This window comes from Annulohypoxylon truncatum, assembly GCF_022578515.1.
Source record: "Annulohypoxylon truncatum strain CBS 140777 unplaced genomic scaffold F4807scaffold_26, whole genome shotgun sequence".
Classification (NCBI taxonomy): Eukaryota; Fungi; Ascomycota; class Sordariomycetes; order Xylariales; family Hypoxylaceae; genus Annulohypoxylon; species Annulohypoxylon truncatum.
In genome coordinates, this window is record NW_025953812.1 from 428,846 (window position 1) to 453,401 (window position 24,556).

The following is a 24,556-nucleotide window of genomic DNA, read 5'->3' on the forward strand; positions in this document are numbered from 1 at the left end:
GAGGGGCTTCCTTTGCGACCGCCCTGAAAAATAGCGAGCCAACCAGGACGAAACACAAGGATCAATATTACAGGACTAAGAGCCGATTGGTGACATCTTTGCTGTCTCTTGTCATCCTGTTCCGCATTTGCTTGGATTGTGGCTCGTGATTGACCGCACAAGCCATTTCCCATTTCGCGTTTCGCATCGCTTTCCTGGAACTGGATAACGCCGACGCAGCGAGACGCAGACGCAGCCGCATAGGCAACCGTGGGCGCAGGGGGGGAACCGAGAGAGGAAGAGAGAGCCCGACCTTACCAGCTTGTCCGGGTTGGGTGTTGGTGCCCTATCGTTTCCGAGCTCGATTTCTAATGAGATTAAACCTTCGAGTACCTTCATACAAAAGGTCCCTGCTTTGACTTCCAAGGTTGGATAGAAGACGGGAGCAAGGAGCAAGGACCAGGACAAAACGCGGGACGCGCGTGGGAGGGAGATTGGAATATTTTGGGGGTCACTTCATTGGCCCTCTGTCCTCTGAATTGGTGCTGCTAGCTGCTGGGTTCTGGGTTCGCCTGGGCATTTTCACGCTCACTGGTTCGCTGCTGGACTGCTGGAAGTCGAACAACCCCGCGGTGCAACGCTCCACAAACAGCAGCTGTGCGCTGTAAGAAGCGTCATGACGTCCATAGTAAGTAACGTCGTCATCTTCTACCTTTCTCTCCCTCTTCGTTTTATGTTTTATTCCCTCTTACCCCCTTTTCCCCTGTCGCATCTTGGCCAGTCGGAACACCCAAACCATAGGTATCATATCTCTGATTCCACTGTCGCGTCACGCGTCTTGTCAGCTTGTCAGCTATCAGAAAACCCAATTTACTACCTTGCGCACGGAAACTGGATGAGCTTAGATGCTTAGATACAAAGCCCGTTGCCACTAGTCTGACCTGCATACCTTGGCTTTCAGGCCTTGGGTTTGCTTCTTTCCCTAAACACATGTGTCCCACACCTTCTGGCTCCCACCATTCCCATCCATTCATCTAATCCCTTCACCGCCTCGCCTTTCCAGACCATCCTAGAAGCCTCGTGTCCCCCACACTCTCCCATCTTCCATCTCCCATCAGCCCCCCCAAGCAGGCCAAGGCACCCCTAGTCCCCCCGGGTCTTACTTGCTTTGACTGCTTATGTTGGACGGTCCCCCTATTACCATCGCGACGGCACGGAGCGAAGCGATGCGTTGCTACGCCCCAAGTCAGCCAACTGTCGACTTTGATTGGTACGGGTGACATGATTGTCGCAGATGCCCAAGTTGCCAAAGTTGCCAACTTGAAATTACACTTACCTTATTTCCCCCCCTTGCGCGACGGTGACGTTTTCACTCATAAGCATTGCCTTGCGAAACTCCCGCCTCCTTCCTGTTTGTCTCTTAAAACTTACTCATCTCCTACCCTCCCTTGGCCCCTAGACCGACTCCTTCTAGTGAAGTTGACCCCCACTCTAGATCAACTTATTATGGCCATTCCAAACGTTGCGAGCGCTTCACCATAAATTCGATCGCGACTACGCTGTTTTCGCACGTTTTTACCAAGTCATTTGCGTTTGACTATCTTAGCCGACCATGACGGTGTCTCCAAAACCGGCGATATTGCCCTTACTAACCCATATCCAGCTATGTCTGGCGCATTACTGCGATCTACATGGACCGACGCCTTTAATGGTCACCGAAGGTTTACCGGTACCATGTGGGCAATGCTGCGATGAAACTACCGATCCAGCACGACCACAAACGAGCGCCGCGGCTCATGGCGTGCAGACTACTGTTACTGATTCTCTACGGAAAATGACACTCGGCTCCCCGCGTAGTTCATCGACCCCTGCTACCGAGTATGAAGCGCAGACGCACCGCGCATCGATACTTCGAGGGTCGAAACTCGGTCCCGGCAGCGCGGCTCACTCCGCATCTCTTACGACGGCGGCCGTTCAGACGCCTCCCCAAAGCCCCCGAAATGCACCCGAAGGGTTTCCTGAAGCGAATAGCAAAGGTAACCTACGGCGCGACTCGAGTTTTCGCCGAACTTATGACGACTACGTCACGAAGCGAGCAAATCCATGTCAGAACTGCGCTCTGACGCTCCCCAAGAGACAAGACCCCAAGAGTGGGAAGGACGAGAGCACAAGTACAACCGCAGATTCCAAGTCTGATCAACGAGGTCCTATATTGCGTACACGCGCCCCATATGCTCGTGTCTTCGGGGGAAACGGCGAGTTTAGTCCGCCAAGCTCGAACCCGCAATCTTCATATCCCTCTGATGTGGAAGAGGATATTTTACCTGGAGACGATGCTAGACGCCCCGCCTCGCGACGCCGGCCGACCACGTCGACCTCGCATTCGAGCGTCTCATCCAGGTCTAGCGTGGCGCAACATACACACTATCTAGATTACACATCAACCCATGAGCCGGTCGTTCCGACTACCTACTCTATAGTCCGTGCCTCATGTCTAAGGACCCTCTCGTTTGAGACGCTTCCCCGGCGACCGGAAACCTCACAGCAAGGCTCGTCACTCTCATCACCAATATCTAGCATTCCGCCACAGTTCCCATCCGCGCCATTCAACCATGGCCCAGGCTATATCACTGCAACGCCGAATCCTCAATCCGCAGCGAATGGCGGTCCGATCTTTTTTGGCGACCCTCTGGCAGGTTACACCACCGCTTACATATTCCGAATCCCGGATGTGCACGCTCGTGGCCGCAAGAGGGTGTACGCGTTTCTGGCGCTTAGTACGCACCGTGAACGCCTCGCCATGAAGACATTTAGTTTCATATCCGCCGCATTCCGAGATCTGGTAAACTGGATCCAAGAACTTGCCGAGGCGGAAGCCGAACGAGAGCGCGAACGCGAGGAGGCTAACAGCCCCGTCGCTGCGCTGAATGCGGCGTATAGCCAAACTGGATTTGGTGGCGATGGTCCACGTGATAGTGGTATTGGCCTGGGTCTTGGAGGTGGATTTGGTGGATCGAACCTAGACCGGGATCGAGGAAGAGAGAGGGCGAACGAGACAAGCAGCTTCCTTACTGGTGGTGGCCGTGGCGGCTTCGTGCAACGCATGGGTGGGTCTATGGGTCCCGGTGGATTTGCGCCTAAGGCACGCGGGCTTGCAGAGCTAGTGGGCCTCCCCGACTTCTTCATCGAGTTGCATTCGCGCTTTGTGCAGCTGTTGTTGGAGTTGGGCGTCGTTCTCTCCTCATGAACATGGTCGGCCTGTGGTTATATGACACGAACAGACCTGATCCACGGCAACATTCACATGAATTCTGCGAGATAGCACAACAGCTGATCAGCTTACTGCGTCCGAGTATGGAGACGGAGATGCATCGACGGAGGAAATACCTGATTTTTTTAATTTTTATGAGCGGAGGAGATACCCTAGCAAGTGTCCTTCGATCCCTTTGCAAATTTCTCAGTCGTTGGTCATGGTGGTTCCCCCCACGGAACGCTTGCCATACATGATACCCACACGTCGAGTTGATACTCCCTTTCCGTCCGTTGGCACTCGCGTGTGTTTTTGTCTTTTTTTTCCCCTTTTTTCTTCTCAAGCCTCGCTTAAGGAAGATACCCCTCGTGTATTATTATCGCTTCTCTGTGTTCCCTTGGTTTTTCTGTTTTTTTTTCCCCTTCATTTTATGTTTTGCTATTTGTTCCTCCCCATCCCTTGTTGTTTTCGATACGGGTCTACGCTTGAGGATATGCGTGTGCCACCCTAGCAGGGTCGTAGAAATGCATGGCGTATTTAAAAGGCGCACAAAAGACTAAATGGTTTCCAGGAGGGGGTGTGTGGGTAAATGCATTTACCGGAGGAAAAAGCAAAGGAGGGCTCATATAGAAAGGGAACGGTAGATGGGAATCGGCCCAAGGCTATATTCAAAGAGAGGAAAGGAAACGACTGGACGAAACGATGGGAACGGCGGGATTTTTTTCTTGGTAGATATTTTTCCCGCCGGAAGTGTACTATGTTATGAAACTATGAATCTTCGAGCCTCGCGGTGACTTACTATATCTTCTAACCCCATTTTCTAGGTGGAACAAGGAAAGGGACCATCATAGATAGAAATGGGTATATGGCTAGACTTATTCAATTTCATGACCGCAAATGCAAATTCGGTGACATCGCTGTAGGATTCAAAACAAAAGCAATGTGCAAAAGTAAATTCGTGATTAGTCCCTTTGTATTGATTGATAATGATGTTACAGTTATACACCTGGCCACCCCCTATCGTAATCGTAAGGGGATGACGCCTCTATTTCCACCGAACCCTTCCTACCAGAGCAAGATCGGAGCAAAGGGTACCCGAAGTGTATCCCGCAACGGCCTCCTTTTCTTCCTCTCCCGAGCCTCGAATCTAATCCAAGAGCCAGCCCCAAGGAGCCAAGTCGCGCGATATCTTCCGCCTATTTGTAGAAGTCGAACTTGTTCTCATCGCTGGTACCCTTGACCTGGCTGGAATAGGCGTCCTCGAGATCGACCTGTATGATGTTGTACCTGTTCTTACGAACGGCGCGGAGACCGGCTTCCTGCATGATGGCGGCGATAACAGCACCGGACAAGGGATCGTTGCGAACGATTAGACTGTCAAGGTCGACCTCGGGGGCCAGGCTCATCTTGCTAGCGATGGTCGAGAAGATAAGACGACGCTCGCGGCGGTCGCGCAGGCTGGGGAACTCGATCTTTCGGTCGAGACGGCCGGGACGTAGAAGAGCGGGGTCGAGGGTGTCGGCACGGTTCGTGGCCATGATGACCTTGACGTTGGAGGTCTGGTCGAAACCGTCCATCTGGTTGAGCAATTCTAGCAAGATACGCTGGACCTCGCGATCGGCACCGGTCTGGGCGTCGAAACGCTTGGTGGCGATGGCGTCAATCTCGTCGATGAAGATGATGGCGGGCGAGTTCTCGCGGGCCATGCGGAAGACGTCGCGGACCATGCGAGGACCCTCACCGAGGTACTTCTGTACGAATTCTGAGCCGACGACGCGGATGAAGTTGGCAGTCGTGGAGTTGGCGACAGCCTTGACAAGCATAGTCTTTCCCGTTCCGGGAGGGCCGTAGAGGAGCACACCGCGAGGAGGGTCGATACCGATCTGCTTGTACAGGTCGAAGTGTGTTAAGGGCAACTCGACAGCTTCACGGATTTCCTGTTTCTGCATATCCAGACCACCAACGTCGGCATATGTCACGTCGGGCTTCTCGTCGGCGCCGAGCATGGCGATGGAGGAGTCGGCCTCCGGGGGGAGGATGTCGACGAGGGCATTGGAGTGACGGTGCAGGGCGACGGAGGATGATGGCTTTAACTTCTCACGATCTAGGGTGGATAGGATTCGAACAACGTAGTTAGATCCTGTGCTAGATTGGACTATTCCGGTGCTATTGAAAAGACGTTAGCCGTTAGATCCTGGCGACAGAGTTGTACTAAGGTTGGTACTGCTGGTAAAACTTACTTTTGGTCAATAGCTTCCATAAACTGGCCGATGACCAACGGCACACTCTGAATTCTCTTGATTTCCTCTTGCGCTCGAACGAGTTCGCGTTTCAAACTCCTGTAAGATTCGACGGTTAGTCCCAACGGCCCACGAAAATAACGGTGTAACGGGTAAGGAAAATTTAATGCCATGTTTCATCGCCGCTTTCGTCAATCCGTACCTTTGCTCATCCTTGATGTACTCCTCCTGTAGTTGGATATATTCCAGGTGTCTCTGTAACTTTTTTAGTACCGCATATTCATCTCCACCCTGCGCTGGTAAACCCTCGATGGTCTCGACGTTTGGGATGTTTGACGGGATGGGTTTGTTATGCGGTGCAACGTTGTTGGCTGGGTTTTCTACGAGAACGTCACCCATATTCGCGACTCCGACGGTGGATTGGTTTTGTCGAAGAAATAAAACAAATACCCAGAGCGCGTAATCGTAAAAGACTCGAAAGATGAGGGAGAGTTATGGGATTGGTTAATGTGGATGGTGGTTGATGAAGGTTGAAAAGATTCAATGAATGATGTGATGTTGAGTGGAAGTTGACGGTTGTTACGTTTTCCCTTTGCAGCAGGCACAGCTAAGCTTGCTTACCTACAGCTTCCATGTCAACGCCAGCCTTGCAGCCTTGAGCATTCCAATTACGGGTCCTGCCAAGGCAACGTAATGAGCTAATCCAATGCTAAGTCAATTAGGGAAAGTACAGGATTAATAGTTTTCCCGTCTTCCTACAAGCTCAGACCCATTTTGAGCCCCACTGTTAGCGTTTAACAAGGCCGGCACCTGCATTGCCTTGGATGATATCAAAGGTTAGACTCCCAAGTTGCATGAACATTATCTGATTGGTCACTTATTCACAAGCAACGGCAAATCCAAGGCGACAAACCCCATATTATAGATCAAATCTTATCCAATCAATTCAGGGAATAATCAATCCCAGCCAGCAGCCTACTGAAGATCATCTTCCGGCATCGCCCGACTGGACTTTGTGTTTGGCCTAGATCTATCTTACAGTCCCATCGGCTTTTACTTATCTTGCCTCGTATGTACCTGAATGAGTAAGCCTTGAACTTTTCTCTCCTTCCTGGAAAGCCTCCAATGAGTTCCCTACTTGAAAGGAAGTTAGCTGAGCTGCCTGACTTAACTTAGGCATGAATTACGGTGTCCGAATAGGTAAGTAAGAGCATCGAAGCTATCATACTAATTCCTTTCGCATCCTTCACCGGGCACGAAGTACGCTATTGTTCTTGTCGTCCAAAGGAGGCTGTAGTTACCTACCTCAGCCTGTACATGTGGGGCTCCAATGCTGCAGGCAGATATAGTGGAGCCAGCACAGTGTAAACGCACTAACCCGATTAGAGCAGGCCGTCTTTTGTTCGAACCAATTAAGATCGATCACGCGTTAAAGGTCCGCAAGGGTGCCCCCTAGTTCAACACTCCCGATGTGTCATCATACCTCCGTCTTTCGCACTGGGTTTAATCGAGTCTTAGGTGGTGAATTCCAAGGTCGTTGGGAGAGCACTTACCTGCTGTACCTACACCTAACTGTATCTCACCTATCTTAGGTACGCCACCGTACCTCACATACAGTGGGTATCCTTGTCTCTACAATCCATAACTTGAGGCGTACTTCACTACATCTACCACTACCGAATTATTACGTACAGTGCCGCATCTGCGTATGTACAGCACATAACGCCCAAGGTACAGCACAGCACAGCACAACACAACACAGCATTACCCTGCCTAGCCTGTCCTATCCCGCATCGATGCAGGCGCCGTCCAACCTCTACTGTGCAGAGATACGCACGGAGTAGATTCCCTCCTAGGCTCCTAAGGTTCTTGTCCAGCAGCGTCTTAGCACCTGACTTCAACCTTGGAACTCAACTTTCTTCTTTCGTCCTTTTTTGCCTTGTGCATATCATCAATTCTCTCAACATCACATCTTTCTACCTTGTTGCTTCGTTGTTACTCATAGTAAGGAGTCACCGACGTGAAGCCCCAGATAACCTCCTCTTTCTTTCTTAGCTCTTTGACGTCGTCGTCACTTGTTATCTTCTGTTGGCGTTCAACCTGTCTATCTATTATCGCCCTGTTTAAATAGTTGTCCCTCGTCGCCTCACCGCTGCTGAATTAATTTTGAGGCCTTCACTAAAGAGGAGAGGCTCCGAATTTGTGTTTGTAACCATGTCGTCTAATACAATTGCAATCCCGGCGGCCCGCTCCTCCTCTACGGCCTATGATCAATCACCTAAGGCCGGCGGCAGCTCATCCTCCTCGTCGTATTCGAGCTCCCCACAAACCCCTAGTTCCAGTGTTGCGTCACCAGACCGATCCGCACGAAAGTTAGGGTCGGGACACCAACGTAGACAGAGTCTCTTGAGTATGTCGTAACCCCTCTTTGCGTGGCTGTCTACGGGGCCGAGGATGCCCTTAATTGTGTCTTGTCGCCCCTCGGATTAAACTGACATGTCATCCCCTAGGCTCTGCTTTCTGCAAGGACGAGTGCACAGTGATCAATATCGGGGACCCGGACGGAGCACCTCGATTGGTATGTTATTATCGACGCCACCGACCGATCGTTACTAAGGCCGTTGTTTTACTAATATTGCCTATCCTAGATCTCCTACCTTGCTTCGAGCCAGGGCTTTGCGTGGAACCCCGAACTCTTCGTCCCGTCTTACGTCGATTGCGACTACGTACCCTTAGAAAACCGTCGAGAGCCCGTACACGAGATCCGACTCAGTGACGAGGAGATCAAGGCGATGTTGCCGTAATGGCCAAGGGCAGATACCGTGGCAGGATCTTGAGTGGGCTTGCCCCTCGGCGATCAGCCGCGGTCGAAGCCGGCCTCGTCTTTTCTTCCTAGATACACATAACCCCATAACCCCTCGCGAGAATACCTTTGCCATTTTCACAACACTTCGGCGTCTGGATTCGGAATGACACTACCCTGGATGGATTGTGGATATTGATGTCGACATTTCCTATTGTGCGGCGTAGCTTGGAAGGGAGCAACATCATAGCATTGCAACGACTTTTAACGGAACATTGATATTATTACCTCGGGAGGTCGAGGGAAGACCTATACCACAAGAGGAGGGCCTGGGAGTTCTCGCTGGTTTCCGTGGGATTCTGTATGATTACATGAGTTTACATGAAAGCCTTTGATCCGGGGGTTGCGGCGTTGGTATTCATTTCGGTGTTCATGTTCTCTTCGAATCGACTCTTTACCCACCTTTGGCTTATTTCCACTCAGACAAGTGAGTTTTATTCGTTGGTAGACAGGGTGTGTTATTCCCTGGGAAGCTTTATACATAATAGAGACTGCACGCACCTTGTAGGCTACATTCTTCAAGTGACTCGACAATTCTGTGCGCCATCATACCCACCTCTGTGCCTACCGATATAGATATTCTAGTTCCTACGTTGCCTGGTGTGCCGACTTTAGATCTCAATTTCTATTCTACGGTACTAATTATACAGTTTTACCATTATTTAAATCAATAAAATGAAATTTGTGCCGAAGTAGGAATCACAAAGCTAGGCGCAGTGTAAGTGTAGTGAAACATTGCTCTCGAAACACACGTGGGATGCCGAGGTGGAAGTCTATTGCGAAGTCGACGGCGAATCAGGACTTGCCGCTTAATTGTCAGGAACGGATGAAACGGCTTAAACATTGGCCCAAGTTATTCAGTATGAAGTTTCTTGTTTGCTGCATAGCAACTTACATCGTAGTTTGGGCCGTTCATGAACCTTGGAAGGCGAGACTAGATAGAGTCAAACAACCCAACGGGATGGAGCGGGACCGGCATTATAAGAGATGTACTAAGGTACTGTCGATTTTTGCGTGCCATTGATGTACGTAGGGACGTACCTACATTCTACCTTGTCTCATTCCTTGAAGCTTGCACCAATGCGTTCCCACTGGGCACGCTTGCTGCGATACCGAAATATGCATAGTGGCATATCAGGATGTATGTATTTGATCCATTACTAGTATCCAGATTATGTAGGCTTGTTCCGATATTCGCACGGTGCCGCAGTCATAGAAGCACATCCCACCTTCAACGTTGAATGTAATCCCACTTTTTTACCCCACGAATTGCGTTATCGGATCCTCCCCGCCAGGTTGAGTTTGGCTGTTAGCGCTTGGAAATCCAATTGGGATTTAGTTGCTTGAAATAGGAAACTCAACCTTTTAGCGGCTAGTGCGCTTGCCGCGAACGGTCTTCGGGCTTCGATACTCTTATAGAGCTAATGTCTTTACGGAGAAACTAATGCTACAGGCTTTTAATGTTCTTTCTATACCTATGTATGTATGCAGTACACCTCATTGAGTGTTGATCATGCATATAGTTCGAGATAGTATGTACAAATAATATTAGATATATATTTTCAAGTTGTTTGATGTCAAGATGGAGGAGGAATATGGATTTCCTACCTGCCCGTTTCATCAACCGTTTTTTAGTAAATGGCAGCGGTGATTATGCGGAAATATTCACATGCATTCATACTATGTAGCGACCCTCCCAATAAATGGGAGATTAATATCGAGATGTTTCATAGCCACGTGTACATGTAGATGAAGTTCCCGTATGCAGATCGTGCATTTTCCCACCGCTCCTGAATCCTCCAGCAGTCTTGTCTCGAGATCACGACAACATGAATATCCCAAACCGGCATATGTCATGTTAGCGCCAGCCTAAGATTTGGGTATACAGTGCTTAGATGTAAGCATTCTACTATGTGCAGTTGTGTAGTAGTAGTTCGACAACTATCGTCTTGTTAGTGCACTCGAACACTAGCCGGGGTCTCGAGGCGAGTTCTCATTTGTGAACAAGATACATATCTATATGTAGGGAGAATGTTTGCTAGCGGGAGATCGTCCCGGTTGCTTGAATCAGTTACTATTCGGAATATTGGGGGAACTTCAGTTGAGACCTACGGCTAGCACACAATTGTGTAAGTATAGAGGTCAGGAGGTCAGGCAACGCACTATGAGGTAAGGCACACTTATTACGGTGTACGTAGGTGTAGGTATAGTATGTACCTAGGTATCTGGGTAGGTATATTGAACAATTCTAAACTCCGATAGGGTTACAGCCAACCCCCTAGATCCACCATCCCACTTCCCGACTTCAAATATTGAAATATCCGAGTATCCCAATATTTGAAAAGTACGCAAACACACACATTTGCGTGCCCAAGAGTCAGCCTCGACCCAACACAGAGGCCGGAGTGGATCGATCGATCCTACATACATGTACGTCGATGTTAGGTTAAAAGAGCAGCGCTGAGCGGTGAACCTTACAAGACTTCCCATTCGAAGGCGTTTTTCGGGATTGGGCAGGAAACACGGGAATGCGAGTTGCCAGCATGCACGTGGCCAGCCGCAGTTGACAAACAAATTTTTTGGGGTGTCTTGTCTTATGCATTTTTCTCTAATCAGCCTATCCAAGAGCCCGACCTTGTTTGTGTCACGATGCATTACATCCGCCTGCTGCGTCCGGCCAAGCTCGACGGGAGGAAGCCAATCGTCTCGCTCCTGATTACCATCACCACGGACTTGGGTGACTCATTCCTCTACCCGGACGAGCCTGTTGATCTGCTCGTCTCGGCCGACGACCCGCTCGGCCAGTCCGTCATATCGAAGGCGGACCAGGGCCAGCCGTTTCGATGGACCGCGGGCATGCGGGTCTTGGATATCAAGCTTCCCGTGCGTGCGCATATGAGGAGCGATGATGTCACGTGTACCATCAAAATACATCCGGCTACCCAGCCTCTACCGTCGGGGGCGTTGAGAAGTAAAGATGTACTTCCGTGGCGCATTGGCGAAAGCTCTTCCGCTGGCTGGGGGCTCATCATGCCGGTGTCCGTGGAGGTGGTAAGGGGTATTTGCTCGCCGGTTTCTTTGCGGACGCTTCAACTAGACACCGGTTCTCAGCCCGAGGATCAACTCAACCTAAACCTCGAACTAGAGGAAGATATTGGCGAGAGTATCGCGCGCCACATATGGGACGCGGGTGTAGTGACAGCCTCCTTTCTTGCAGACGCTTGCCGTACCAGGGAAGGTGTCCGCGATATCCTGCCTATACGACGTGGCGTTTTTAGCGTCTTGGAACTTGGCTGTGGCGTCGGTATTCTTGGGATTACGTTGGCGCTTATCATTGAGAAGGCTGCCGCTGCTCAGGGCCAGGTGCTGGGTAAGACTACCGTGTTACTAACGGACCTGGCAGAGGCAGAAGAGCGCGCGAGGTCGAATATTTCTAGAGCGGAAAAGGTGCTCTCTCGCCTACCTACTCCTTTCTCTACAGTGTCACTTCAATACGAGAATTTGGATTGGGATGACGGTAAACATGGGCAATTCGGACCCCTGGCATCTGCTCAGCCATGGGATCTAATTATCCTTAGCGACTGCACGTACAATGTCGATTCGTTGCCGGCGCTTGTCGGTACACTAAGCGCTCTTCACACGGCGAATCTCAGACACAACGAGAGCCAGGCAGATACCAAGACCTTGGTCATCCTAGCGACGAAACCTCGCCATTCTTCTGAGCAAGCCTTGTTTGGATTATTGAAAGCTGATGAATGGAGATATAGTGTTCTCAAATCTATTCCACTGCCGAAGCTAGGTGACGACGATGAGGTAGTCGATATATATTTGCTAGAAAAGGGTGACGAGAAGGTGTAGCCTTTCGCAAATTCCGACATCAGAATAATTAAAGGCAGTGTCATCGTCGGAGGCTCCAAGGTTGAGAACTAGGATGACTAGACCAATCTCAGCCTATTGTCTAAGCGCCATCATAAATAAGATACGAAGCACTTCTGTCTAGGCGCACATCTCAAGGTAGCTGAGATACATCACTTAACCTACCTAGGTTTATTGTGACTGGCAATCGCATGAGAACGATATGGGAACCAAATGTTCCACTTCTAAGGACAATATGAGGGCGACTGAAGAAGGGGGCGTTGTGGCAGATTCTATACCAGCATTCGAGTCCATCTTTATCATAGATGTTTCTAACACTATGTAATATTAGCCGTTGGCTGACTCAAAGGGTAGGGGATAATTAGGAAGCGACCTTGCCAAACAACACATATCCCTTATGAGCTGGGTTGGTCTAGGAACTGGCAACTTATATACACGTTAGTGAGTAGAACGGAACCGTACGACTCGAAGATGTCTTGGAAGATAGTTAAAGGTAAGATTTCTAGCACAGAGATTATACTGCGATCCACTTACCTAGGCAGGTAACTAGTTATTAAATATCAAAAACAAGCATCGAATGAAGTAGTATACGACGATGGGCTTATTGGTTTTGTACTTATATACGAACCGAACGTTACTACTTTTCTATATTTGACAAATTATTCAGTAGTTCAATAGTAAGGCGGGTATACGTTGCTATTCTCAGACTCTCTACAGATATAACAAGCAGAAATGTTTACATGGCGCAATGAGTTTGTCAGTCCTTGAGCAAAGTGAAGTTGTTATGTACTTATGTGGTAGAATATTTCGGATACAGCAGTAAAGTTCAGTTATGCGAAAAAGACACGAAAGCGAAATTGCCCCTCCAAGCGATAGCGATAAGTCAATAATCCAAAGTCAACATTCTCGATATCGAAGAAATTCCAAGTTTCTGCATCATAACCAATCAAACCAACCAGCCAACCAATCAACTTCGACGAGACGGACAAAACGAGGAATACTTCCAGAATCATTCAATTGTTGCATTACGCGCCAATTCCGCTCTTTAGCATTGGAACCTTTTCCGGCAGCGGGCACTATATACAATTGAAGTGCGCATACGGATCTGTATATCAGCACCCCCTTCCACTTTTTTGCTAGAGGTCTGCGAGCAACCTTGGGATTGGGATTGGGATTGCAGCTGGAATTGAAGCAAAGGCGATGGAGGGCCACCGCAAGATCGAGCTCCAAGCGCCCGAGGACCTCGCGTACCTGCTGGCCAACGTGCGACGCGCCGCGGCCGCGCGCCTGGACGAGGCTTTCCCGCCCGTGGACGGCGCGAACGCCGGCGGAGAGGGCGACGAGCTGCGGACGAGGATCGAGGAGCTCGTTAACGAGGTGTGTTTTATTGCTTTCTTCTTTTCTCTCATTTTCTTCAAACATAGCATTGGTTTGAATTGTGCCTTTTCGTTTGATGCTTGGAAGGACCCATACGGAATCGCATAAGCAAGCATATTTGCTTTGTTGCATACATGGCCTCCAAATCGGGTTTCTTGGCAATTTACCAGAAATGGACTACGCTTTGCGATGTTGGTATATAACCGACATTAGTCTGGCCAATAGTCACATACGACCATAAGAGCTTGAATACTCGGGATCCCGTCCGCTCTCCCATAGATAAGCTGGCTACTGCCGGATTAGTAGTTGGGTCGGTGACGACCAGCGAATCCCCGGTGTTGTATGTTTTGCTTTTTGTCTTCATTTCTATTTTCTGTTTTTTATCGGTTTTTTTTTACATCTCATTTTGGGTTTTATACATTTTCTCTTATACACACACTTCCCTTTTTGGACGACACGGTTATCTTATTACTTAGGTAAGCAGCAAAACTAACAAAAACCCACACAGTACATAACCAAAACCTTCGAGCTCGCCTCCCCGAACCTGAGCATCAATGGCATGCCCGTCAACGCATCGCACTTCCTCTCGGGCTCGGGTGACGGCTCCGCCGCCGCTCTCCGGCCGGAGGAAGTCTTCGAGCCCTTCGACGCCCGCAAGCGCGCGCGCGTCGAGGAGCTCAGCCGCGAGGAGGAGGACCTGCTCCGCGACATCGCCGCGCTGAAGAAATCCGTCCCCGGCGCCGCGGCACAGGCCTGGGCCGACGCCGCGCGGAAGTCCGTCGCCGACGACGAGCACGCCTTGGCCGCAGCTAACGAGCGCGCCTCTGCCTCTGCCCCTCCCACTGCTTCCGCGGACGGTGGTGATGATGGTGGTATTAGTGGTAGTGGTAGTAGTATTAGTAGTGGTAGTAAGCTGTTCGAGGAGGTGCGGAAGCCCCTCGAACGCCAGGACGAGGTCGAGGGCAGCTACGAGGACGCGGTGGCGGGGCTGGCCAAGCTGAAGCGCGAGATGCCGTCCGTCGTGGCTAGGATGGAGAGGGCGAGGAGCGCGGGGGAGTACGTTGTCACGGAGCGGTGAGCGGTGAGTGGCTGTGGGGGCCTTTTTTCGTCTGTGCGGCGCCAGTGTAAAGAAAAAAAAGGGGGAGGGGGAACGAAGGCAGGGGGTGTTTATGAAGTTGTCGAGGTTATCATACGTACATGGGCTAGAGGCTACACGTGCCTACCTAGTTGGCGACGATCTAAGGGGTTAAGGCCAGGAAGTTGCGACTTCGAAGAAGCGGTGGCTCGGTGATATCCCGCGAATATCGAGCGTACGTGCTGCGCCTTTCCAGGGGATGATTGCCATGATGCTTCATGTAAAATTAGGTGTTTGCCCCATAGCATAAGTATATTTATCGGTTAACGGCTACGTCTAGTGGATAAGGATGTATTGATGGATCCAGACTTCAAAGTTGAGAAAAAGTTGAGAAATAACAAGTTTGAATAACACCTCAGTAGACATCCATGGATTATGAAGACCTACGAGCGACTGTATAATCACTGGTGTTACATTTTTATATATCACGAGATAGAATGATGCATATAGGAAGATGTAAATGGGGGAAAATGCAAATATATCATATCAATGTCTGAATGCCTCTAACAATTTCGTAGAAAAGATGGCCACATAGTACCCGCGATGGGGTCACTTTGTCCACAGGTAAAAACTGGCGTTTATAAGATTTTGCCCGGGTATGAAAGATCGTCCGGATCAAATAAAAACGTCCGCGGCCCTCTCCCTCGAGGGGCTATGTTGCTCCTGTCTATCTGAATAGCCTGACTTGACTCCCCGCTTCACCTCATCTTATGCTTCCCCTTGTATACATTTAGAACTTAGCATTTCCTCTACGCAGCGGCAAGGGCTTTGGCTTCGGCGCCTTCCACAGCGACATCAGTACCTGTAGCAGCAGCAGCAGCACCCTCGCCACTGACGATCTCCGACGGCTTGTTCTCAATCGTATCGCCCTTCTTCTCCCACCAAGCAGGCTTGGCATACTCGGCATCGCACCAAGGACCCGCATTGCTGAGCGCGCAACCACCCTCGCACTGACAAGTACCGCCAAACTCCTTGGGGAGGTTCTCGGCGGGAATCTGGCTCAGGAGCTCCTTCTGGTAGTTACCACCTAGGACGTGAATCTTCTCGACGGTAACAGGGTCCAGAAGGGGACGGATCATGCGCCAGACACCGGTAAAGAGCCAATTGGTGTTGATGAGGTACATGCGACCCAGACGCTCTGGGTAGTAGTTTTGACTCATGCCAGAGGCTTCCTGAATGTAGCCGAAGACCTGGCGCGCGTTGCTAAAACCGACACCGTTGAAGTCCATGATGGTGCAAGATGTCTCGAGGAGCTGGCCGGCCTTGCGCGAACAAGCTGGCAATCGAGGGTCGGCCATCTTCTCATACTCGACGGCTAGGTTAACCAACATATGCTCGTACTCGAGGCCCTCGTTCTTCATGGCGGTAATATCGATCTTTCCGAGCTGTTCGATGTAGACCGGTCGCCCATCCTTTCGAGATACATACGTGAGCACGGGAATTAGTTCTCACTGCAATAGGAAGGATATTTCCATACCTTGTCCGTCTTATGGTAATACTGAGGGTAATACTTGGAAATCTTCCTCTTGAAGGAACCATCCTTGTCCCACTCGGCTATCTCCTCGTCGAGGTTGTAGGTTTTACCATCGATCTTCAGGGGCTGCCCGGCGTATAGGATGGTCTTCCGCCAGTTTTCGCAGTCGACGAACCTTTATAGCCAGGGTCAGTCGATCACTTTCAAACCAATATTCTTTCTACTTCCGGAATATTTTTCCAACCCCGGCGGAGGAGGCTCACATTTTCTTGGCCAAGTTAACATCGAACTTTCGAGCTCGCAGGAAACGTAGCTATATAACCCCAAAGGATATGTTAGTATATGATGTAATCTCCGCTTTTCTCTAGATGCTCTGATAGGGTTTGATAACAATTTCTCTTATCTGGCACGGATGCCTTGCAGGACACATACCAGCGTCAAAGTATCCAGTCGCTTAGTGTACCCTTCGGTCTCGAGCATCATACGCAGCTGATGAACCTGTGCTTGTTGGGCGTCGGTCAAGTGGCCGGGATGCCCTGGCTTGGCGACGGGAGCCTTGGTAGGGTAGTCATAGTTGTCATACTTGGGATCTAACTCCATTGCTGATGATGCTTGCGTCGATTTCTTTCGAAATCGAGCAGTTCAAAGAAATGTTGCGGTAGACGGTAGACAAGCGTAATTATCCAGACACACGAGTAATGGATGGATATGGGGGGCGGGAGGTTAGTTGACAAATTAGTTGACAAGACGGGGTCAAGAAATGTTGTACTAGGAATGTTTTAAGAAGTGTCGGTCGTAGATAGGAGTTTTTGTATTTGTAGGTTCTGTAGGTTGTAGGTGGGTAAGTCGATTCGTTGTCCTTAGCAAATAGTAATGAAAAAGTCGGGGCTTTCTTTGCTAAAGACTCGATAAGGTGGTAACGGGTTAGAGTTTCTTAGGTATTGATTGCCCATACGAAATAATAATAATAATAATAAAAGTGGCGGCGTTTGATTGCGGGCATGTCCAAGTGGGACATCGTCATTGGTGCGCAGCGGTGAGATCTGGGGACCCAAACTTTAATCACGCTTCCAAGCTTCCTGGTCGCTTCCCGGTCGCCTGCCAAAAACTTACGTAATCCAGGGGTCCCCTTGCCATCTCAGCCACTCACAATACGCATATCCGATGTTTGTACCCAAGTAGCCTATGACATCGACATCTGCGCTTCATAGAACCCAACTAAACCACTAAGATTCGAATAAAATTACGGGGTACACGTATATGGATTTATACATAAGTGTAGGTTTAGGAGAGTAATGCGAGTAATGAATTTTAAGGTTATCATTCTCCTAATTCACCTACGTACTACGTAACTTGGGGATATAATCTTTTAGACGAAGGGTTCAATATTGCGTCATCACCTGCACTGTGTAAGATCCAGAGGTTGGCTGGTTGGTGTTGGTAAACCAAGACACATGTGCCAATTTACGAATTCCGATACGGTAATTTCGCAGGCCTTTCGGTCACGGAAGGTGAATGCTGACCAAAAATCGTCTAGTCCTACTTTATCTGGCTGAGCTTGATCACCAAGGATTCGAGGACTTTATCCGTTTGGCTGGTCGACACCTTCAGTGCCCTTCCCTTTGCCTTCCTCTTCCGCCTTTTCTTTCCGTTTTTGCACCACGTCCCAATTGTACACTCGTGCTATTGCAACCTCCATAGTCTGGGAACAAAGTTAAATAACCAAACGAGTCTTGGACCGAGGGACAAGAGAATGGGGCACCTACCGTAATCTGTTCTCTAAGGAAATCCAAATCTTCCTCGCAATTAGTATAGCTTTGCTTCGCAGCGGATAATTTAGAGGTGAGGAGTGTCTCGGCCTCATCAATAGGATATGCCAGCATAACGTTCGCCTATGTATTGGTCCCCGTCAGTCAAAAATTGTCCCGATTGTTGGTCATTCGTGCTAGAAAGATGCTCTTCAAACATACACCAAGCCACAAATAGACCTCGTCCGTAGGTGGTATCGACGCTTTCGCGTACAAGGTGTCGTTTAGTTCGAACGTGGTTTCGATAGGATCTGATTCTCCCTGCAGAAAAGGCAGGGTCAGCTAACTGCTCTTTGTAGCCTGCTATCCGAGAAGCGTACCGTCCTCGTTTTTAAAAATTTGACTGTCTCCAAAGTCTTTTCTATATCAGGCATCTTATCCTTCAGGCCAGCTACTCTCCTCTGCAGATTTAACTCCATAAATTGGTATTTCCTACGCTCGATTTCCAGTATCAGCAAACATTCGATGCAATTTGAGTGAACGCATCGAAAACCATATCTCGGCGAATGGATTGCAGTAGGGCTTATGGTTCGATACCCCGCCAGCATCGTGTATCGTTCCTTAGGTAGTGAAGGCGAGTTGCAAATTTTGGACATACGAGATCATCTCCTGGAAGCTGCGGAGAGTCGACTGCACATCGTCTCTGGTGGTTACATAATCTTCGACTTTATCGACAAATGGTGCATAGGGAATGCCTCTCGGGTTCGTGGGCGCAGCATCCTTTCTAGATCACGAGTTCAATGTTAGTCATGTTTCGAGGGTGGAAGAACTGCTTTCGTATCGTACTGGGCAGCTGGCTCTTTGCCTTTAGCTGACATATTTTCTGTAGAATGCAAAGCTTCTTAGCGCATTGTGGAAGGAAGCAGCCGGGGTAAGGTTAACGAACGATGCCGATGCTTGTGTTGATGCGTAGACGCTGAGTGCAGCTCTAATCGAACAGCAAAATAAAATAAAACAAAAATAAATTCTAAAGTTCTACTAACTTAGGAGCATGGACCATCTAAAGGCGGGGGAGGCTGAAGCTCACCGGCTCACCGAGGTGAAGGAGGGGTATATCTGATATGGATGTACTTATGTACCTATGTATGCACGTACATACCTTCAACCTTGAACGGAAGCGGACATAGCGCTAGTTGAGGTTAATTACCTGCTAGACACAGCCTTCATCCGATGTGTAACTACGCAGGGGGCCGCAACTACCCGCTCACACATCTAATCTTTACATGTAAGCATCGAACTAAATGACAGGTCGAAGTTACTCATCTTCACCTTCGCAACATCGATGCGAGAAAGAACCACACAGCTACAGACGGGTAGAAGATACTTCGAGCATTGAAAGTGGCCCGTCCCATCGAAGTTAAAGGCATGAGACATTCTTACACCAGACCCACATATCTACATAGCTACGCCCCTAAACTCTCTCATAATTACTTCGTAAAACATATTATCTTATAAATATAATTGGAGTAAATCAACATGGGTCAAGGCACGTCTCACATGGAGGTTCGGCTCGAGACTAGAGTTGAAAATCCGACGAATGGCAAGGAACCACAAGGGCTCGCACTCATTGCCCACGGAAGACTCGGCGGAACATTTGACCAACCCCCAGTCCGTCTCCTCGCTGAATATCTAAGAGATAAAAGACAGATGAGGGTCGTGACCTGGAACGCTCGGGGAATGGGTCGGAGTGAAGGTGGGAATGAATGGACGGATTTTGGCACGTGGACAGGAGATGCCGGAATCAGTGATTATCACGTATTATATCCCCCTTCCTTCTCACTCTCTTACTTCGTTGACCTTTTACCCCTTTTCATTAGCTATGAACGAAAATGGCTTGGCTAACTAAATTCTGTAACCTCTATATAGCGGATGCTGCGGGAATCTATGACTACATACGTAAAAGATTTCCCAGATGCTCATAGCATCCCACTCTTTCTATGTGTATGCTTCTTCGGTATCCCCAGTCACAACTGCTTTATATAACTAACAAAGTCATAGGGTTATTCCGCGGGTGCTATATTCGCAGGCTGTACACGTCCAAGTCCATCTTTCCCCCAGTTTTCGCCCGCTCATTATATCCTAATATCGTACCCGGTGGACCTAAATCCTATTATCGGGCTACACAAGACGGGATCTTACTATCGCTCAGTGGAAGCACTAATACAGGGCTTCGGATGGGAGAATCTGCCGGCCGAGTTTCACGGCAAAGAACCGGAAGTGGCCGGGGTCTTCACAGTAACGGGCCAGTTTGAAGCATTATTCTATTATGTATGGACTGGCATTTTAAAGGGTAAGGACGCTCGAAATATATTAACACAGGTCGTCGTCCCGGGAGCTGAGCATGATTGGAAGGGCAAAGCACCGTGCATTGTTGCAGAGGTTGATAAGTGGCTTTCCAATCGTTGAGGGAGTTGTTGGTTAAGCAGACGTTGTATATTACTTGGCCGCACTAGCCACTTGACGAGATACCTGGTATGTTTCTTGGGATTTAGAACTCTTCATGGAGTGGCTTACTAAATAAACGCTTGAGGACTTTTAATATTCCTCAAGGTTCGTAAATAGGTATCTTTCAATTACGACCTTCCTTTCGTATCCAGCCTTCTTCAATAGATCTCCAAGGACCCCAGGTTCACGTCGTCTAGACCAGCCATGACCTTGCTAGAAAGACCCGTCGCGATATGCGAATTGATTATTCTTGTTAGATCCTTCTCTTGCTCTTGCGCTTATGATAACGCATGTCTCCAGGCCCCTTGCCTGGTTTACCTTTCCTCCTTGGTTTCGACTTGTCACGAAACCTATACCAAGTGAGATATGAGCTCGCCTAGGCATCGTTTTCACGAGCCCGCAACATACGTTTGTGGCCCTCGCGAAGACCCATCTCCACCAGCTCTTCAGGGAGCTCGCCATCCGTGCCGATGGCGTGCTCGGGGTCAGCAGCTCCGACGCCATCATAATGTCCTTCAGGGAACGGTACCCCTTAACATAATATTAGCTCTGCACTACATCTCGAAGGAAAGGGAGCATGAAATCAGTCAACTCTTACCGAGGTATGGGTGGACTAAGAGGCCAGGTTGCATGAGATCGACAGATCTTTCCTTCTGCCATTCATACAGTATGTCCCAGTTCGTGCACTCATGCACGTTTTGGAAGTCGGCGGCCGGGAACACGGAGGTTGGCTCCCACGTCATCGTGATCATGGACACATCGGCGTGGCACATGACGGATTGGCGGAGAATCTCGAGGCAGTGGTCTGAATTGGTTCAAGGTTAGTGAGACCTGGTGACTACATAATGAATTCTGAAATAGGAGTAACTACCATTATGAAGCCAGTTCAGTCGACGGTCCTCCTCTGTGATGTTGGGGAAATAATAGTCACTGAACCAGTACTGGCGAAGTCGTTTCTAATAATATAGGTTAGCCTTATCATCCGTATAGCGGGGGTGGTCAATAACGCGTCTCAAAAACTCACAATACAGTGTAGTTCATGAACAACACTAAGTTCGACCCAGTAGCTGTCCTCCTCACCGGGCATTGGGATCGAGGTCTTATTGACTTTCCTCAGGTCTTCACCTGATACGCGGATATTTGAGTATTGCAGAAGTTCCTTCCACGCCTTGTCGACCTCAGGGGATGGAGGACCTTGGTACGGCGATACTATTCTCAGCTGCCCTTGGTATTCCATGGGTTCTTTCACCACGGCTTCATAGGCAGGAGACCATACTGTATGCTTATATGATTTTGCAGCGATAATTCCCTGCTTGACCAAGACAGCATAGATGATCGTGTAAGTAGTTAAGATGAAGAGGTGAACAACGGGCCAAAGCCATCTTCTAGACTTCGGGCCTTCCTGGAAGGACTTCTGTTCATGACTGATGAAACCTTCAGTTGGTGAAGTGATGGAGTCGGAGTCTCGATATTGAGTCTCCTCTTCCTTCACTACCGGCTGATAGGAGGTAGTCTTCTTCGTGAACGATGAGAACAGGCCCGCCATAGTTGATGTTGCTCGGGGTCAGAACATGGCACGAACAGCGAGGGGCGTGGAATGTATAAACTTGCTTATATCGATCAAGATGTAGCTCTTTACTCGGACATCGCGCCTCCGAGCGGGGATATTACGTGGAGGAGCCCCCTTTCGGGAGTGTCTCGACTGATGCTCTCAGCTAGGATTTTGGATCGGCATGTGGAAATGTCATGGGTTCTCGGTGCCGGCCTATTATCTCTCGGCATCTGCGGTCGTGATTTGGCGGATGCCTGCATGGAAACCTTCGAATTGCGGAGCGATACTTTCGAAACGGGCGAACTCGTTAGCGCCGCAACCCTATGCTGACTGTATCTACGCGTGGTATTTTGGCGGATAACCAATCACGGAAACGGATCCAATGCTGCAATTCAGTTAAGCATTTACAGGCTGCTCAGCAGTGTAGCGGTAATGGAGTCTCCAGGCTCACGGTAGCCAATCAGGCCGGGTAGGTGTGTCAGATTGACATGTCGAATCTATGTCTCGGATAGGTGGATATTTTCAGGCGAGGTTCAATTGGTGGCCGATGTTGTCCGCTATCACACAATGTTGATATACTCTTTCTGTGACCTGTAAAGGATTATACGAGATACACTGCGATATATTAAGTTTACATCTAGTAGCCCGTATAAAACTCCATAAAATCTCCATGTACGTACGTAAGCGTCTAGAAACCCGTCCTATCATAGCAGGCATTAGAGAGACGTCGACAAACATCGTATTCTATACCTAGTGAAGCCGAAGTAACTCGCCGAACCCTCGGGGTTATGGAAAATGCTTGTAGATTGTAAAGGCCTTTGCATTGACATAAGCTCCATGCGGGGGATAGATTCCTATCAGACCACTGGTGTGAGATAGCACGAGGCTCTCACAGGACTACCTACCTATTGAATAAACAGTCCTAGTTGATCACCACTGCATCCAACCTAAGTGAGTTTTGGCGGCTATCTCGAAGTAAGATCTCCACAAGCGGGATTTTTCAACGCATCACGTTCTAGTCTCACTGCAGATATCGTGATGCATCCTTCGTCTAGCGGTAAGAGATGAGAGACGGCGAGGAGGGATAGACTCGGCAGATGGGATGAATTCACAACGACTTGACTTAGGTAATTTGACTTAGTTCACGAAGAAGGAAGAGTTTAATCCGAGTTGAACTATTATAAATATGCACATCGCTGCTTCAAAGACTAGAAGTCTGGTTTGACGCATAATCAAGCAAATACTAGTATTATATAGCTGCCATAAACAAGGCTAAAAAGGTTCAACATATTCAAGATGAAGACCTCAGTTATCCTCGCGCTTTGGACTACCTTGGTGGCTCAGGGGCTCACAGCACCAGTAGCTCGTGCCAGTAAGTTTTCTTTTGAGTACCTGCTTTGGACGCAAAGATATTGACTTGGATATAGACACTGGATCCCTCGTGGCGCGTGGCGACGATGCTGTAAGTTGAACCCTTTGGAGTTTTACCAGTGCTACTTATTAACTTGAATCTAGGATGATGCTTATCACACTATAACGCCGCATGAAAAGAGAGGGGATGATGCTGATGATGCCTACCACACCATTACTCCCCACGAAAGGCGGGGAGACGATGCGGATGACGCTTACCATACCATTACTCCTCATGAGAGACGTGGCGACGATGCTGTATGTGTACCCAGTGGGCCAACTTGTAAGGAAAATACTGATACAAATTAAGGATGATGCCTACCATACAATTACGCCACATGAGAAAAAGAAGCGCGGCGATGACGCTGTGAGCTCAGAAGATTCCATACCTAAGTAAATCAAGAAAAGTACTAACTTATGTGTAGGACGACGCTTACCACACAATCACACCGCATGAGAATAAGAAGCGTGGTGATGATGCTGTAAGTTGCGTGATGTTTGCCCATCCACTTAGCATTCTAACGAGGACATAGGATGACGCCTACCATACTATAACGCCGCATAACGAGAAGAGAGGAGATGACGCCGATGATGCTTACCACACCATCACCCCGCATGAGAAGAAAGAGTAAAGAGCTCGAGAAGTCATCTGCCATATATATAATGACTTGCTAGTATCATCAGGTTCAGCTTGTTTGTATTTGACCCAAAGGGTCACTTGAAGTAGACGTATCACTCACGAAGGCAAGATTGCCGAAGCGTGGAGGAGAATACATAGGAAATAACATAGCGCTACAAGCAGCTGCGTTCACTATAGCTTCTAGTTCATTGGGTTGATCTCGATGGTAGACTCGTGTGATCATTTATAACAGGTCATAGAGGGCCTAATACTGTAATAATGCTATATATTATCCGTATACTGTGCTCGACAATCTGCAGTGCTTATGTTACGAGAATTCCCCGATCCTGTTGCGATTTCGTTCTACGGAGGTCGTTACGAAGCTTATCTTTCACAGGAGTTAAGACTCAGAGTTTTCACCATTGTACTTTGTTAGCAATCTATGAGCGAATTTTCACGGTGCTAGTAGATATGAGAGAGAGACATGTGAATAGGAATGAATGCTACATCTTCTGTATCTTCCTAACA

The 24,556-nt window shown here is 48.9% G+C and overlaps 10 protein-coding genes across 10 annotated transcripts; 6 read left to right on the forward strand and 4 right to left on the reverse strand.

Annotated features, from left to right (window-relative positions):
* Positions 1–655: 655 nt before the first annotated feature.
* On the forward strand, positions 656–3,226 carry F4807DRAFT_452771 (vesicle coat protein; the record flags this gene model as incomplete). The annotated part of the gene is made up of 2 exons (XM_048000369.1): positions 656–667; positions 1,643–3,226. The coding sequence occupies 2 exons, from the start codon at positions 656–658 to the stop codon at positions 3,224–3,226; spliced, it is 1,596 nt and encodes a 531-aa protein (XP_047852220.1).
* A 922-nt stretch (positions 3,227–4,148) lies between these two features.
* F4807DRAFT_434288 (26S protease regulatory subunit 6B) lies at positions 4,149–6,039 on the reverse strand. Its single transcript, XM_047998780.1, has 3 exons — positions 5,672–6,039; positions 5,470–5,568; positions 4,149–5,395 (listed from the first exon to the last, which is right to left on the reverse strand). The coding sequence occupies exons 1-3, from the start codon at positions 5,866–5,868 to the stop codon at positions 4,426–4,428; spliced, it is 1,266 nt and encodes a 421-aa protein (XP_047852221.1). The 5' UTR covers positions 5,869–6,039; the 3' UTR covers positions 4,149–4,425.
* A 1,644-nt stretch (positions 6,040–7,683) lies between these two features.
* On the forward strand, positions 7,684–8,273 carry F4807DRAFT_462505 (uncharacterized protein; the record flags this gene model as incomplete). The annotated part of the gene is made up of 3 exons (XM_048001835.1): positions 7,684–7,879; positions 7,980–8,047; positions 8,118–8,273. 3 exons carry the CDS (start codon positions 7,684–7,686, stop codon positions 8,271–8,273), a joined length of 420 nt encoding a protein of 139 aa, XP_047852222.1.
* A 2,708-nt stretch (positions 8,274–10,981) lies between these two features.
* F4807DRAFT_452773 (putative methyltransferase-domain-containing protein) lies at positions 10,982–12,190 on the forward strand (the record flags this gene model as incomplete). The annotated part of the gene is made up of 1 exon (XM_048000370.1): positions 10,982–12,190. One exon carries the CDS (start codon positions 10,982–10,984, stop codon positions 12,188–12,190), a length of 1,209 nt encoding a protein of 402 aa, XP_047852223.1.
* A 1,125-nt stretch (positions 12,191–13,315) lies between these two features.
* On the forward strand, positions 13,316–14,729 carry F4807DRAFT_175158 (uncharacterized protein). The gene is made up of 2 exons (XM_047993506.1): positions 13,316–13,585; positions 14,094–14,729. The coding sequence occupies exons 1-2, from the start codon at positions 13,409–13,411 to the stop codon at positions 14,661–14,663; spliced, it is 747 nt and encodes a 248-aa protein (XP_047852224.1). The 5' UTR covers positions 13,316–13,408; the 3' UTR covers positions 14,664–14,729.
* Positions 14,730–15,181: 452 nt separating this feature from the next.
* Positions 15,182–17,223, reverse strand: F4807DRAFT_434303 (CRAL-TRIO domain-containing protein). Its single transcript, XM_047998781.1, has 4 exons — positions 16,627–17,223; positions 16,458–16,507; positions 16,198–16,369; positions 15,182–16,132 (listed from the first exon to the last, which is right to left on the reverse strand). The coding sequence occupies exons 1-4, from the start codon at positions 16,792–16,794 to the stop codon at positions 15,470–15,472; spliced, it is 1,053 nt and encodes a 350-aa protein (XP_047852225.1). The 5' UTR covers positions 16,795–17,223; the 3' UTR covers positions 15,182–15,469.
* Positions 17,224–17,379: 156 nt separating this feature from the next.
* On the reverse strand, positions 17,380–18,968 carry F4807DRAFT_434315 (Prefoldin, subunit 3). Its single transcript, XM_047998782.1, has 6 exons — positions 18,789–18,968; positions 18,601–18,726; positions 18,323–18,434; positions 18,165–18,263; positions 17,961–18,086; positions 17,380–17,896 (listed from the first exon to the last, which is right to left on the reverse strand). Exons 1-6 carry the CDS (start codon positions 18,818–18,820, stop codon positions 17,777–17,779), a joined length of 615 nt encoding a protein of 204 aa, XP_047852226.1. The 5' UTR covers positions 18,821–18,968; the 3' UTR covers positions 17,380–17,776.
* A 146-nt stretch (positions 18,969–19,114) lies between these two features.
* On the forward strand, positions 19,115–20,979 carry F4807DRAFT_434318 (uncharacterized protein). Its single transcript, XM_047998783.1, has 5 exons — positions 19,115–19,757; positions 19,869–19,943; positions 20,001–20,474; positions 20,533–20,552; positions 20,705–20,979. Exons 1-3 carry the CDS (start codon positions 19,479–19,481, stop codon positions 20,406–20,408), a joined length of 762 nt encoding a protein of 253 aa, XP_047852227.1. The 5' UTR covers positions 19,115–19,478; the 3' UTR covers positions 20,409–20,474; positions 20,533–20,552; positions 20,705–20,979.
* Positions 20,458–22,086, reverse strand: F4807DRAFT_175294 (uncharacterized protein). The gene is made up of 5 exons (XM_047993507.1): positions 21,472–22,086; positions 21,319–21,403; positions 21,046–21,252; positions 20,856–20,978; positions 20,458–20,797 (listed from the first exon to the last, which is right to left on the reverse strand). The coding sequence occupies exons 1-5, from the start codon at positions 21,991–21,993 to the stop codon at positions 20,661–20,663; spliced, it is 1,074 nt and encodes a 357-aa protein (XP_047852228.1). The 5' UTR covers positions 21,994–22,086; the 3' UTR covers positions 20,458–20,660.
* Positions 22,087–23,295: 1,209 nt separating this feature from the next.
* Positions 23,296–24,041, forward strand: F4807DRAFT_462512 (uncharacterized protein; the record flags this gene model as incomplete). Its single annotated transcript, XM_048001836.1, has 6 exons — positions 23,296–23,371; positions 23,427–23,461; positions 23,515–23,667; positions 23,720–23,776; positions 23,835–23,891; positions 23,943–24,041. 6 exons carry the CDS (start codon positions 23,296–23,298, stop codon positions 24,039–24,041), a joined length of 477 nt encoding a protein of 158 aa, XP_047852229.1.
* Between the last annotated feature and the right edge of the window lie 515 nt (positions 24,042–24,556).